We start from the raw sequence: 16,206 nt of genomic DNA on the forward strand, positions 1-16,206 counted from the left end.
TGCCACTCCTCCAAGGCCAGTTTGATGGTGAGCAACTCACAATCACAATTACTTTGAGTATAAATTACCCTGGGTCCCAGAGTCAATGAAGGCTGACACAGGACTTGAGGTCCCATTCCTGGAGGTCAAACTAGAAGTTGCGCGCAAAGAGCAGAGTAATTGGCAAGAACCAGTTAACAGACAGAAGTTTAGCTTCTACTAACCGGGAAGAAGATCAAAGCATTACCCACTAAGACAGTCCGCAACTGAACTGAGCACGTGGAGGCACATATAAAGGGAGAGCAAAATGAGCCTCAGGTGCAAAAACTTACCAGCGCGTTGGTGCGAGTAATAATCTCAATGCGGCACTAGCCGCGCATGGCAAGAGAAATGTCAAACAGCCAAAACAAACACATCACAAGCATACACACATACACACACACACTAACAGGAGGAAGAAACAGTCCAATCAGCCCTGAATCCCTTTTTTTGTTGCTATTGATCCTCAATGGTGTCAGATCCACCTTTTCAGCCAAATCATCCTGTTGATCTTGCCTGGTTGCCCACTAAAACTAAGCAGGGTTGAGCCTGGACAGTACCTGGATGGGAGACCTCCTGGGGAAAACTAATGTTGCTGCTGGAAGAGGTATTAGGGAGGCAAGTAGGGGGTCCTCACCCTGTGGTCAGTGAGGGTCCTAATGCCCCAGTATAGTGATGGGGACACTATTCTCTAAAAAGGCACTGTCCTTCAGATGACACGTTAAACCGACATCCTGACTCTCCGTGGTCATTAAAACTCCCAGAGCACTTTTTGTAAATTGTAGGGGTGTACCTCAGTGTCCTGGCCAAAATTCCCCCTATTGGCCTTTATCTATCGTGGCCTAATAATCCCCATCCCTGAATTGGCTACATCAGTTTACTCTCCTCTCCATCAATAGCTGGTGTGTGGTGAGTGTACTGGTGCACTACGGCTGCCGTCGCATCATCCAGGTGGATGCTGCACAATGGTGGTGGTTGAGGAGATTCCCCCAATACTATGTAAAGGGATTTGAGTGCCTAGAAAAGTGCTAAATAAAATGTAAGGAATTAATTTTCACAAATAACAGTATGCGAGTGCCCCCTGCCTGCTTGTATTAATGTAACACATCAGTTAACACAATCCACTTTACCAGCTGTTCAAATGCTCCTCAGATTGCTTCATTCAAAAGCATAAATGTTTTCCAACTTTCTAGACAACATATAAAATGAAAAAAAATAAAAATGACAATAAAATGCAAAGTAGACTCTTCAGTTACCAAAATACTTTTTGAAAGTAACTGTATTCTGATTTCCAAATATTTAAATTGTAACTATAGTGGCATACAGTTATTCATATTTTGTATTTTAAATACATAACACTGTTACATGTATTCCGTTACTCCCCAACCCTGGTTAGCGGAGTTTCAGATGTGTGTGCTCCTCATCTGTGTCACTGCATTTCTCATCTGTGTCACTACATGTCATACACACTGGAGAAGATCTGTGAAGTTCTCCTGCTTACATATTTTTTTAGCTTTTTCAGATTTTTCGGATGGTTATTTTCCGATAACCATCCCCCATCTCACGAAACCCTTCGAGGACCCGGAAGGCTCCCAAGCATTCCTGAGACGGACGACCCAGGGACCAAGATATTTGCTCCAGAGCTAGTAAGCAGACCACTCTGTCCGCCGGTGGAGGGCCAGGAGGAGAATTTTCAGTTAAGTTTACTTACTTTGCAGCACCCCCTTCGGGCTGCCGTACCCACATTCTCAATAAAAGAGCAATTCCCTTTGTCTCTGGGTCACCTGGCCCGTAAATGCCATTCTCATGGCACTCTGCCGCCACACCTCAACAGTCCGGGCACATTGAATGCAGACCTCTCGCCTCCAACCCCATGACTGTTGTCCCCTGGCCGGCCGGTTCTGAAAAATCTAGAGGACGCCTCCACGGGACCTCCTCCTCAGTCTCTAAACCACCCCCTCACTGGGTGTGCGGAGGTAGGTAAGTGCTTCGAGTCTTCTCTCAGCACCACAGCCTCGGGACCCGTTTTTGCCGCCTGACGTTGCATTACCTATGTAATGCAACGTTATTACGTAGCTCCGCTGGGTACATAAAAAATAATCATCCCCTTAGTGCCCCTAGCACGGAGCTTGGACTTGTGGCTCTCGCTTCCCAATCCATCATGCTGGCTGGCTGGCCAGGACCACTCGACTCGGTTATGCAATTCAGTTTACCAGCATCCCCCTCCCCCCTCAGGGGGGGATCCACTTTACAACTGAAGACAGCAAAGATGCCAAATCCCTGCGTGCAGAAATCGCGACTCTCTTACTCAAAAACGCGATAGAGCCTGTCCCTCGAACCGAGATGAAGAAGGGTTTCTACAGCCCTTACTTCATCATACCCAAGGAAGGTGGTGGCTTACAACCGATCTTGAACTTTGTACAAACTCCCATTCAAAATGCTTACGTAAAGACACATTCTAGCTTGCGTCCGGCATCTATATTGTTTTGCAGCGGTAGACCTAAAGGACGCGTACTTCCACGTCTCAATATTGCCAGGCATATCAGTACAAGGTCCTCCCCTTCGGCATGTCCCTGTCCCCTCACGTCTTCACTAATGTCGCAGAGGCAGCCCTTGCCCTGCTTCGGGAAGCAGGCATCCACATTCTCAACTACCTCGACGACTGGCTCATTCTGCCCCACTCACTAGTGTTACTATGCGCCCACAGGGACCAGGTGCTCAGGTACCTCGGCCATTTAGGGCTTCAGGTCAACTGGGAAAAGAGCAAGCTTACTACAGTTCAGAGCATCTCTTTTCTCAGCAGGGAGTTGGTGCGAGTATTAACCGCGTTCAGGCCGGGCACGGCGGTCCCCTTAAAACATTTCCAGAGGCTCCTGTGGCATATGGAATCCTCCGCGGCGGTCGCGCTGCTGGGGTTGATGCATATGAGACAGCTTCAGAACTTGCTCCAGACTCGAGTCCGATAACCACACACACCATATGGTTATCACCCCCACCTGCCGCCAAACTGATTTGGGAATGGTTCGGCAAGGCCCAGGTAGACCTGTTTGCCTCCCAAGAGACCTCCCACTTCCCGCTCTGGTATGCCCGAATAGAGGCTCCCCTCGGGGGAGACGCGCTGGCACACAGCTGACCCGCGGGGTTGCGCAAGTACAGGTGCTGTGTAAGGTCAGGGAGGACGGGGAACAAGTAATTCTAGTGGCTCCCTATTGACCCCCTTGGACTTGGTTCTTGGATCTCGTACTCCTCGTGACAGCCCCTCCCTGGCAAATCCCCCTGAGGAACAACCTTCCTTCTTAGGGACGGGGCACGCTCTGGCATCCGCACCCAGACCTCTGGAACCTCCACGTCTGGTCCCTGGAGGGGAAGCAGAAGATCTAACTGATCTACCACTTGCTGTCATAGACACGATCAACCAACCCAGAGCCCCTTCTACCAGGCAACTTTACACTCCCCTTGCGAGTGCAACTGGAGTCTCCCTTGGGCAGTCCTCACTGACCCCCTGTCGCCGTGTTTGTAGCAACTCCTCCCTCACAATGAGGTAGGATCTACCACCATGAACTAAAAGCCCATATGATGTATTTCACCACCCTTTACCTCCCCCAGTCTGGACAGGTGTGGTCTCCACAGGGTCTTTCCCCCCTGAAAGAATAGGAAACCCCAATGCGTATTAAAGCGACGGCCCCAGCCGCTTTAAATCTATGCGAGAAACATAGAGAGAGAAAAGGCGCAGCTCCCATGCTTGGCACGTCGCCTTGTTACCCACTGTCGGGGGTAAAGAACCAGAAGGCTTTGACGATTTTATGGGGCATTGGGGAAGGTTGGGGAAGGTACCTGCCTGGTACAGCTGGTCACTTTGGCGCGTAAAATACCTGCCCGCTCCTGTATCAGCAGTACACATACACGGCTCAGCGCATGCCGTGATTTAAATTGGACCCCTAGTGTCACTTCTTAGACACAACGTCAAAGTGAGCAACAGACAGGGAATGTCTAGGTTACGGATGCAACCTCCGTTTCCTGATGGAGGGAATGAGAGGTTGTGTCCTCCTGGCCACGTCACTGAACCGAGCCACTGTTGCGGCCAAACCTCATTGTCGGCTCATCAGAAAAATCCTGAATGAAACAGACGCATTCAAGTTTCCCCCCCCTCCCTTTATACCCGTATGTCCGGGGGCAGGACATGCAAATTCTGTCTGCCAATTTCTAATTGGCCTTTTCTCATAGATCAGAGATGCCCCTTGTGTCGCTTCTTCGACACAACGTCTCGTTCCGTCCATCAGGGAACAGAGGTTACATCCGTAACCTAGACGTTAAGGAGATGTTAGAAAAACTGTTAGCATCATTTACCATTCACTTTATATTTTGAAAGTGAATGGTGACTGAGTCTGTCAACTTTCTACCTAACAAGCTGTTTTCTGTTCCAGAAAAGACCAAAAGTCACATGGATTTGGAACAATATGAGCGAGTATAAATGATGAAAGAATATTCATTTATGGGTGAAATATCACTTTAAGGAAGCTTGGCATATTTGGTCGGATCTGAGAATTAGAAGAAAAGTTTGGAAACTGTCCTAGTAATTATAACAGTAAATAATGTAAACAATGTCTCACAGGCCAATTTATATTATTATGTATTATATTATATTTTATGAATTATGAATCAAAGCAAGACCATGCATTATTAACCCCAACTGACGCAATCTTACAGTACAGTGAAAATATTATTTAGATAATGAATTAAGTACACAGAAAAGTTCAAATGCACCTTATCTCCATGTTAAAAAGTACATTTGGGCTTATTTTAGTTCGGAGCTTGTTCTCTGTTGTCCTTAAGAAAAACACACCACACCCGTCAAATGCAGAGGTGCTGCTTACGTAGTGTTGATGTCTGCTTAGGCTGCATTTACAGTTTTTCTTAATCGATTATATACATTGCTCCAAGCTATAGTCAATGCTTTCGAAACAATTCATGCTGCCTATGAAACACACACTGAATTTAGCGGAACAATTCAATTTCACTGCATAATGAAGCAATGTATTATTTTCTGATAATGCTTTTATTAAAACTAAATACTAACATTAGACCTATAGATGTGTTCTGTATTGAATTCATAAAATTTTCAGCTATAGACAAAATCTACTATTAAAATAACAAATTTATCATAAAAATCCACATTAAAGACCTTTTTCCATTTGTTTTCATAAATTTTCTCTAACTTTCTGGTTGTTCCTGCTCTTCCAATGCAAAGAGCAGTCATGCTATATTGTATGCACCTATATAAGACAGCACAATACAGCACAGATTGTAATTGTGGACATTGATTGTGAAATGTAGACCAGTGGCATTTCTCCCTCTTTTTTGTTTGTTTGTTGAGATTGAAGTCAATGTATATCTGCTCACATTAGGCCGAACACTTTGTGGGTCTCAGAGAGACTGTGATTCATAACATGATCAATTGGGAGTCTCAGATCATTTGAGCCTCTTCTGTTTCGTCTTTACTCTACTCTTCCACCCTGCTGTTGTCTTTCTCTCTGCTCACCATCATTACACCTCATCTCATTTGGTCTTTCCTCAACTCTTTCAATGTTCACCCCTGAAAGAGTTGAGAAATCCTTCCCCTTCTCTCATCACTTCTTCCTCCTATTTCCACTTCCTTTACCCACTCTACCTCCTCTCAGTCTGCACCTCTTCTTCGACTTGTCCTTCTTCTTTTTCCTCATTCTTTGTTTGCTCTGAGTTTTCATATTTGTCACCTTTTAAAGATAGAAATGTCATGATAGTTGTGTGAAACATTTTGTAAATTATATTTTCTTTGCTGTGCATTACTAACACCGCAGATATCAGCATGAAGCATTTTGACAACCTGACATATGTCACAGTTCCTCTTGACACTCCCAGCACTCACACCCCACGATCTCCCTCTCCCGAATTCTAATCACCTGCACCTGAAGCTCGTTCCCACATTCATCAACCTCACAGTATTTAAGCCCCACTCTCCTATCACTCTTTGTCTGGTCTCAACGGCGATCACAGACTCACTTACCTGCTTCCTCCTGGAGACACTTCGTTACCTTCCTGGTTCTCCTGTCCAACGCTCCTACGTATTCTTGATCCAAGCTCTACTGCTCCTTCGTCTAGTTCCTGTTTACCCGCTATCCAGTGAACTGCAGTCATCACCCAGGTTTACCCGCTATCCAGCAAACTGCAGTCATCACCCAGGTTTACCCGCTACCAGCGAACTGCAGTCATCACCCAGGTTTACACGCTATCCAGTGAACTGCAGTCATCACCCAGGTTTACCCGCTATCCAGCGCACAGCGGTCATCACCCATGTTCACCCGCTATCCAGCGCACAGCAGTCATCACCCAGGTTTACCCGCTCCCCACTCTTCCTCAATAAACTACACCTCCGGGTTTAACACTACCATCGAGTCTGAGTATCTGTTACAACATGTGCATTTGAGAATATAACTTTAATTTAGTAATCTGTATTAACTGTTTTCAAAGCATAACTCTTGGATCAGCTATATTTGTGTGTAGTGTTTCTAGAAAATTATGAAAATCAATAAAAATTTACAATCTGTTTAGGACAATTACAAAGTGTTCAGATGGCTGTGATAATAGCTTTGAGAGTAGTGACCTAAGTTTGTAGAAATGTGTAAAATCGATTGGGAAAAACTGTATCAAGCACACAATCAGCAGAGCATAAGGCATTTACATCGCTGACATTAACATGGATTTAGCACAATGATAAATTTAGCACTAACACAAGTAAATGTATACTTAAAATCATAACAAACAGGCCTGCATTATAATTAACCACAACTTACAGCAACATGTTTTCTTAAACCTTGTGTGAACTTCTGGACATTTTTGTCTTTTTCATGTAATGCTAACGGCATACATTTTGCCAAAGGTGTGTATTTTTTGGGAAATTTTGAAATTTCAACCTCAGTTCCTATAATACATCTATAATACACTGTGTACACAAAATAGTTACACTTTGGACTGCACGCAGAGCTTTAGACGTTCTGAGCAGCTCTTTGTCTGTTTTGGTGGACAGCGGAAAGGGAACGCTGTCTCCAAACAGAGGCTTTCCCACTGGGTAGTGGACGCCATTACATTGGCCTATCACACCCAGGCTGTGCCCCCTCCCCCTTGCGGGTCTGAGCACACTCAACAAGAAGTGTTGCGTCCTTGTGGGCTCTGGCAAGAGGTACCTCCTTAGCAGACATATGCAGAGCAGCGGGTTGGGCAACACCCAATACCTTTATGAGATTTTACAATCTCAGGGTTGAGCCGGTAGAACTCGGTAACGCGCTGACAACTGACTGGGTGGATCTCTTTCTCCTAGTGCCCTTTCCCTCCATTGAGGTAAAATTGTGCGCTCTTATCCCAGGATATCCCACTAACTCGTCTCCCTGGATGACTCCTCCCTAGCCTTCTAGTCCGCGAATTCAGCTGAGGAATTCTCCGACTGAATCCAATGCAGGTACTCAATCTACCCTGTACTGGAATAGGTGCTCCACAGGACAGGCCCCTATGTGGACTTATCCCCCTGTGTGTATTTTCCACAGTACGGTCCCCTTGGGAGCGGACCCGCGTCTCCCTTAGGCAGTCCTCACGGACCCCTGGTCGCCGTGTTTGTAGCAACTCCTCCCTCACAATGAGGTAGGATCTACCATTCTCCACATGTGACCTAAAAGCCCATGTGATGTATTTCACCACACTTTACCTCCCCCAGTCTGGGCAGGTGTGGTCTCCGCAGGGTCTTTTCCCCCTGAAAGAATAGGAACTGGGTAAGATTGCCTTCCTCGTTGCGTATGATAGCGTTAAGATGGCCCCAGCCGCTTTAACTCTATGCGAGAAACATAGAGAGAGAAAAGGCGCGGCTAGCGCTGCCTGCTCCCATGCTTGGCACGTCGCCTTGTTCCCCATGTCGGGGGTAAAGAACCAGAAGGCTCTGACGATTTTATGTGGCGTGGGGGAAGTGTACGTGCAGTCTGACACAGCTGGTCGCTTTGGCACTTAAATTACCTGCCCGCTCCTGTGTCAGCAGTACAAATACACGGCTCAGTGCATGGCGTGATTTAAACATCTCGTTCCCTCCATCAGGGAATGGAGGTTACATCCGTAACCCAGACGTTTTTTGATGCAAAGATTTTTGTCCTTTAAGGATCTCTGAGTAACTTTTTTAAATTGATGAAAACTGTTGCTTGTTTGGGTGTGCAATGAAGGCATGACATAACGTAACTATTCTTGTGAAAAAAAGTGTTCATTTGGAGTGTTTGCTGCTAATGCTTTTCTGGACTCACGTGACAAGGTGCAGCTGTAAAGTTTCCATGTCGGAAGATTCCCATACAGAAATTTCTCAATAAAATACACATTTATTAACACTTATTAAATTTAAACTAGTAACGTTGCGAAAGGAATTTTGTAATGAAGTAAAAGTAATTATTTTTTTACGAAATTTACTTAATAGTCAAAGAGAAATAGTCAAGACTATGGACTTGGAGGACCAAAGCTTGAGCCCAGCCAAGCACAAAAGCTGACACATAAGCCAAAAGTGTCATAGAAGCAACACATGTTTCCATGGTTTCTTTAGAAAATACACTTTTCCTTTCGCATTTGCTTTTTGGACACTATCGGTTAGGTTGAGGTGGAGGTTAAGGGTAAGGATTTCTGTGTTGTTTACCTCTCATTTGCTTTTAGGACACTATTGGTTAGGTTTAAGTTAAAGTTTCATGTTAGGGGGGTACTTTTTACTCATTAAAAACTCCATCTAACATTTAACTTAATAAAAACTATTCTGATCGCAACACCATTTTGGTGCCCCCTGCTGAACATTTCACTGGAAAACTGCAACAAAACATGTAATGAAGCGCGTAATTTAGTTTGGCAAAAATGTTGCCACTGTCACGCTATTTTAATGAGATCAGGTTGGATGTGTGAGCTAAATCCCGGAACAGTGCAAACATTTAGAGTTGACAGTTTGCTCACATGTGACTTAACACAATTTTGGTCCATTTTTGAATGTTGCTGAACAGTGAATCAAACCAAGAAGAAAATGCAACTTTGTAACAATGTTAAGCCCCTTTTTCAGAACAAATCAAACAAGCTACAGGTCTGAGACATCAAATGGGACCTCGATTTTTGCTTTTTTTTTAAGAAAAGAGGAACAAGTCAAAATTAATTTTGTGCGCACAGATATGAGAAATTTGTGCAGCCTCCAGAGTCGTAGATAGGCTTTGTCGACAGATGCTGAATGGCAGTGGTAGTGTGCATACATTCATAGAAAACAATTGTTTCGAATTTTAGAATGTGCCATGTCATCCGCCAGACACGTCCGGTGTGCGACCCCCTTATGGCATTTGTAGGTTAATTTTCATGATAAATGTAAACACTTGGTATCTGTGATAATATAAAAAAAATTGTTTTGAGCAAACTGTCCATACTGACACAATAACATTGACTTAACCAATGTTGTAAGTTGGGGCGGGGCAATCTTTTTGTTCGATCAACAGCAGACATATTCATAAAACTGTCTGAAAACAAACTATTTATTTTTGCAATTCCGTTTGGTGCTAGTAGCGCAGAAATCACACACCTCAACTTTAAGTTCACTTACAATGGTAGTCGAGGTTTCTTTCCTATTTCAAATTACTTTCCTTTTTTGCTGACATCACCAAGCCCTCTAAATATTTTTTCTTGTTAAATATTCTGTTTCACTTGGAAATCATACTAAGGAAATGAATGCTTCATTTTGACTTTAAATTACCATTTTCCACCCTCTTTCTGACTCTTGGATTTAAATAGGCTGTTTTTGCAACTGTACCTTTAAGATGTTTTTTATTTAATGTGTAAATGTCCTCTATTATGATTGGCTGACCTCTTAACATGTTGAATGAGTAACAACACTTACTGACTTACAGCTTTGCTCTCATGTCAGATTGAACGAGCTGTTTTAGCAACTTTGAAAAACAGAGGTGTAAATACCTGCTGTTCAGGCACAGAGCAGTTCTTGTGTTTCTATGTGTCAATTCCTCTTTGTCTTGTTTACAGCTTCAAGGACAGCTTGGAAAAATCATCCTATTCTGATTGGCTGATTAATAACAGTATCGCTGAGCTTGTCGCCTCCACTGGACTGCCTGTAAATATCAGCGATGCCTACCAAGACCCACGCTTTGACGCTGAAGTAAGATCAATAAAATATGAATGAATGAAGGATTTATATATTTTTATATAAATACATTTTTGACATTTATATGTAACATTCATATATAACATTTACTGGCGTTTCTGCAACATTGGGTACTTTTAGCACTGTGGATTTCTAGTCTTGATAGTCTGATAAAACATTTTTTAATACTTTCACTAGTTTTTTTACATTTGTCTTCTATCAATGTCCAACCGTGTATTTACATGCTTCACAGGAGATTTATGTAATTTATTTCTTTTTTTTCTTTCTTTCTAAAACTCATGAAAAATCGAGTTGGACAAGTTACACAAGTGTCAGCCGGGCTTCCCTCATTAGCCACGCTTTATCATCATGCACGCTCCAGAGATAAGATAGCGCAGAGCTAATTACATGCTAGATTCAGCCAGGCCTCCCTTGATATTGTGGCACAGATCATACAATGTATGCAACTTTTGTATGAAACATATAAAATTTTACACAGAATGTTCTACATTACAGCACTTTTCTCCAATGGCTAGACAGCCTCGACATTATAAACAGCACTGACGAGAAAAAGGGTGAATCAATACTGTGGCACGTACCAATATAAATTACATGACTTTTCAATTTACTTATCATCACACCCTTATTATAATGTATCAAGTTTTATGGCAGAAATGTTACAGATACATATTAAATTCATTAGGCTGTATCTATTAGACTTTACTTTCATAACAACTGTGAGTGTTTGCAGTGAAAGTTTTTTAAATGTGTAAAGGCTATTAGTTTTTTAATAGCAAATACTATAGTTTATTTTTTAGAAAGACTACAGTATCTACACAGACCTGGAAATCACTCTCAAAAATACTCTTTTCAAATCTGACAGTATAAGTTGAGCTCAATCAACAACATTTGTAGCATAATGTTGATTAGCAAAAAAATTAATTTAGACTTATTCCTCCTTTTCTTTGAAAAAAAAAGCAAAAATTGAGGATACAGTGAAAGAAAAGGAGGAATGAGTTGAAATTAATTTTTGTGCTAATCAACATTATGCCACAAATGTTGTTGATTAAGATGAATTTTTATTGAACCCGGAACATTCCTTTAACTTTAGTTATCTATCTCTTTGGGACATAATTTTTGAAATATTAACAAATCAGTTCCAAATATTAAATATTGTAATGGTCCGTATTTCTTTCACTTTTTGTTTAGATTGTTAAATTTTTGTAATGGAGTTTCATAGTTGAAGAAAGTGAAAGAAACTCCCTTAGAATTCTGCTCTGTATATGACCTTTGACCTCTGTCAGTTGTTATGTCTCATGTAAACGGGCGGATTATGACCGGCAAGGGCCCCGGGGCCAATTTTCTTTTAGGAGCCTTCATTTAGGGCCCTCTGTCAATTATCTTTTAAAGTCACATGCTATTTTCATTGATTTAAGTCTCTTTTAATACCTGTTCTGTTATTTACAGTCAGATTATTTCAAACAAACAACACAGATGTAGCAAAGAAACTGATCAACTGAAACATGTTTGATGAACAGCCAATGTACTTAAAGAGACAGGACCAATGTAAACTCAGTGTTAATACTATAAATTATGCATACAAAATGCATTTATTTAAAGGACCCTAAATAAAATATGAAATATTTTATCTTCATCAAACACTTTAAATATAGATGAATTTAACAAATGCAGTAGGCTCCTACAGTATCTATGCAAGGGTTTGGTGAAATTTCACAAAGAGTTAAGTCAGTTCATGGCTCCCACTGCTATATATTTTCTAACTCATCGAGTGATGGCGTGTGTTCCATTCAGGAGTGATCATCCCTACACCCTATTTCCTTCAAAGTCTTTACCCTCCATTGTGAGAGCTTCGAAGATCGGAAAGGGGTCTGGCTTAAAAATAGTGGTCATTTGGTCATTTTATTGGGAAATTCTGTTTGGAAGGACCCTACAGCTTCGCTACCATTATTATTCTTCCATCGAAAAGCCCTGCTAAGCCTTTTCAAAGTGTCCAAAAATCCCTTAGACTACATAACACTGACAGAATATTTAAATGAGCTACGAGTCTGTTTTAGAATGTTTAAAAGCTTAATAAAGCTTAACCATATAAAGCCTAACATATGAAATAATAGTCCAAAAATTATATTTTTTAAACCTGTTTAAACCTATTTTTCTATAAAATAATAAGCACATGTTGCTTTAATTCAGTAAATATTACTTTTGAAATATCAGTAACAATATAAATGTATAAAACAATATAATTTTGCTTTATCAAAATCAGCAAAGATTTCACATAAAAAGACAAGTGCATCAGTAGCTCTTTTGGAAATTATTTTACAAGGTCTTCTACTTCCAGAAGAGCATTGAAACTTTCACCAGGCAGTGTTATAGAATTAAAGAGTAGCTCAAAAAATCTAATTAGAAACAGAAAGGCAAAAGGGTCCTATAAGAGGGCTGGGGGCCCTCATAGTCACAGGGCCCTGTTGATGGGGCCTTGTATAAACTGTGGGGCCCACATATTTAAGCACATACAAACATTTGTTTTCAAAGTTGATGGTCCTCCCCAGACCCCTGGTATTCAAGAGCCCCTGGGCTCTGGCCCCATTGGCCCTGTCTGTAATTCACCTATGCATGTAAATGTCAAGAGCACAGCATTATATAACACACTGTCTTCAGATTATGATCTCATATTTTTGCTCACTTCTCCTTAGAAGTTATCATTCAGAGCATCGTCATTTGTTTTTATGGCACGGTGAATAAGTGTTTTTAATTTCTTTAGGCAGATCAGTTCTCAGGCTTCCACATTAGATCAGTCCTGTGCGTCCCCATCTGGAACAGTAACCACCAAATCATAGGTAAGTTGTACAGTTAAAGGAATAGTTCACCTAAAGATTTCAATTTTGTCATAATTTACTCAAAACCTATGTTGTGTGGTGTGTGTGATGTTGCTGTTTTGCTGCTCTTTGAGTTGTATTATTGTTAGTGCTGCTGGTTAGTCTTTCTGTCTAACTGAATTAACATAGGACAAACCTGTGTGTGTGTGTGTGTGTGTGTGTGTGTGTGTGTGTGTGTGTGTGTGTGTGTGTGTGTGTGTGTGTGTGTGTGTGTGTGTGTATTTGATCTTTTGCTCAGTGCAGTGTGCGTGGGCGAATATGTGTGTGTGTGTGTGTGTGTGTGTGTGTGTGTGGGAGGACTGTCAGAGACCGAAAGTCATTATGAGTACAAAACAGCCAGTAGAAGCGGAGTCAAGGATGTATTCATTCAGAAACATTCCTCTCTCCCTTTCTCTTTATATTTGCCAGGGTTTCAAAGTATTTTTTGGTTTTGTCTCTGTCAAATTTCAAGAACTGATCTGATTCTGAACTCAAATCACGTGTCTAAAGCCAGTGCGAGAAATGTCAGCACCATGAGGAGAGATAACATCTAAATCTTTGGTTTGAGGTCATTCATTTAAAACCTACTGTCCACAAGGAAAATATTTTAACAAATGCAAAAACAAATTTTTTAAAAAGAGCAGCGAGTATGTTCAAAATGGCACTCTACATATTACTAATTTTAATATGCAGTACATAGACTGCACTGACATACTTTTAATGTATATACATACAGTAATTAATTAATACTGTGCAGTATGCAGTAATTGGTAAGCTAGTATTCCATTCTGAACATAGCCAAAATCAAACACACATTTTAGCATCTCCTTTTTGGACTGAAATAAAAAAGCAAAATAACTGTGTTTATTTTAGGGATAGACCCTTCTCACTGAATAAATAGCCCAGCGACAAAATATTCCTGGCAAGCAGCCTTAGAGACACAAGTTCTGATTCTGTGGAAACAAGGAAGTTATTTTGTTCATACAATCGGTGTGATTCACAGATTGCATTATCCCCCTAAAATTACATTACATAACTGATAGTTAGATTTAGGGTTGGGATTTGGGTTTGGGGGTAGAGTTAATAAAATATGCATTACTGTTGACTGTATTACATAATTTACTGCTAAATATACAGCTCACTTTTGGTGCCACTCTGCCCAGACGTTCAACAACACTTCCAACTTCAGCCACTGGGGGCAGTGATTAAAATTTCAGTAAGCACAGATCGATTTCAGTAGCAGAACATTTTACCTACTGTCACTGAATTTACAGTGAGATCAATTTGCATTTCCAAAATTGTTACAAATTTTCTACACTGTGCAGTTATGCACCACAGCGGAAATGGTCATGACTTGAATTTTGTGTAAAACAAGACACACTTTTACTCTTTTCATGTGTACTTGTTGCAGGTGTGGCTCAAGTATTGAACAGGTTAGATGGAAAACCATTTGATGATGCAGATCAGAGGTTGTTTGAGGTATGTTATAAATAATCTGGGAGATATTTTTTTAGAAATACTGGGTACAGTGTCCTTTTAACACAATATACTGTAAGCGATTCTCTTGAAACTGGTCAAAAAATGTCCTGGTCATTTTTAACTAAAAATGCATACCAAAAAATAGGACATTATTATTTTTCCTATATTTAGGATAAGGCTGTTGTTTTAATGTGTTGATTTAGTGCGATTAATTATGTAGAAAATAATTTAATCGTACCCCCTGATCCTACATAAATTCTGTAATGATCCACTTTTTCTAACAATCGAGTGATTCAAGATTGAAATACCACCTTACACAGTTGGCAGGGGGCAGTCAGGGCAACTGCAGCTGTACAGGTAACAAACCAATATCTGATCAAATACAGCTGTATGGAGCAGAGTGCAGGGGACTGGAGACTTCCAAACTACATTTAACTTGACAGAGCTCAAAAACGCAGCATTTTTCAAAACCAGTCAAATGTGACCACAGTAAAATACTCCAGAAGCATCCATCTGATGCATGTACAGACAAAATGCAGGCACACATCTACAGGCTAACAAACTCAATTGCAAATTGGATTGCTGTGGAATCTAGGCAAGTGAAAGGCTTCTATTTAAAAATACAGTATGTAAACTAAACAATATATTGACTAAAGCTGCTTTTTGTTTTGTCTAATCAATGTTTTAATTGTCTCAATAATGTAATATCTTTGAATTATGTGAATAATTATATTAATTATATGCATTAGGCCTATCTTATTTATTATATTTATATTTATTTTAATTATTATATATTGAATTATCTTCATTTGTGGGCCTATTCTGGAAAATATTTATCTGATTATTGAATAAAAATGTAATCGATTGACAGCACTAATTTAGGACCATTAATATTTTTTGCAATGTGGCATTATTTTCATGACACTTAAGCCCATTTTTTTGCACCAATTCTCATTACCGTAACACAGTAATTTTTTACTGTATTGCAGTAAAAATTATTGTGTTGCACAATTATTCTTTTTTTATGAAAATCAGCAATAATGAAAGGCAGTACCAAGGGAATACTACTATGATATATAAATAAATTGTATTCATACGTTTCTAAATAAATTACATATTAATCATAATGACCTTCTCTTTTTTTTTTTTTTTCATTGTTAAATGAATTTGGGGGTAAAATGTGTTTAAGTGTCATAAAAATGACACAATGTGAATCATAATGGCCCAAAATAGGCTTAGTTTTCCATATGAGAAATAACATTTCTAATTTGTTTCTTTTCATTTTGGAGTAAATAGGACCTGGGCATTTATTTATTTTTTGACAGGTTTCATAAGAATCACCCATATGTCCCTGTCTTTCACACTTTTCATTTACTCTTGTTCTTTTGCTCTTTCTCTTCAGGCATTTGTGATATTCTGTGGACTGGGAATCAATAATACCATAATGTATGACCAAGTGAAGAAGTCCTGGGCCAAACAGTCTGTCGCTCTCGATGTACGTCTCTACAAAATATAAACATAGTGCACACACAGTCAGAGCCTGTGATTGGCAGGATATTTCTAAATGATTTGAGTGTTTATGTGGCCATTTGCAATTGTTGGGAGGTTAGATTAGAAATATGTGTGTTTCACATACATAGGCCAGACATTTTGGTC

General features: G+C 40.5%; 1 protein-coding gene across 1 annotated transcript in view; it reads left to right on the forward strand.

The window, feature by feature from the left end:
- pde11a (phosphodiesterase 11a) overlaps positions 1–16,206 on the forward strand; it is a 170,281-nt gene that overhangs the window by 106,756 nt on the left and 47,319 nt on the right. The window contains exons 6-9 of the mRNA XM_052142651.1: positions 10,081–10,213; positions 12,978–13,053; positions 14,483–14,550; positions 15,953–16,045. Coding sequence (XP_051998611.1) covers positions 10,081–10,213; positions 12,978–13,053; positions 14,483–14,550; positions 15,953–16,045 — 370 coding nt within the window. The remainder of the gene's footprint in view (positions 1–10,080; positions 10,214–12,977; positions 13,054–14,482; positions 14,551–15,952; positions 16,046–16,206) is intronic.

Source organism: Xyrauchen texanus, chromosome 14 (assembly GCF_025860055.1).
Source record: "Xyrauchen texanus isolate HMW12.3.18 chromosome 14, RBS_HiC_50CHRs, whole genome shotgun sequence".
NCBI classification, from domain to species: Eukaryota; Metazoa; Chordata; class Actinopteri; order Cypriniformes; family Catostomidae; genus Xyrauchen; species Xyrauchen texanus.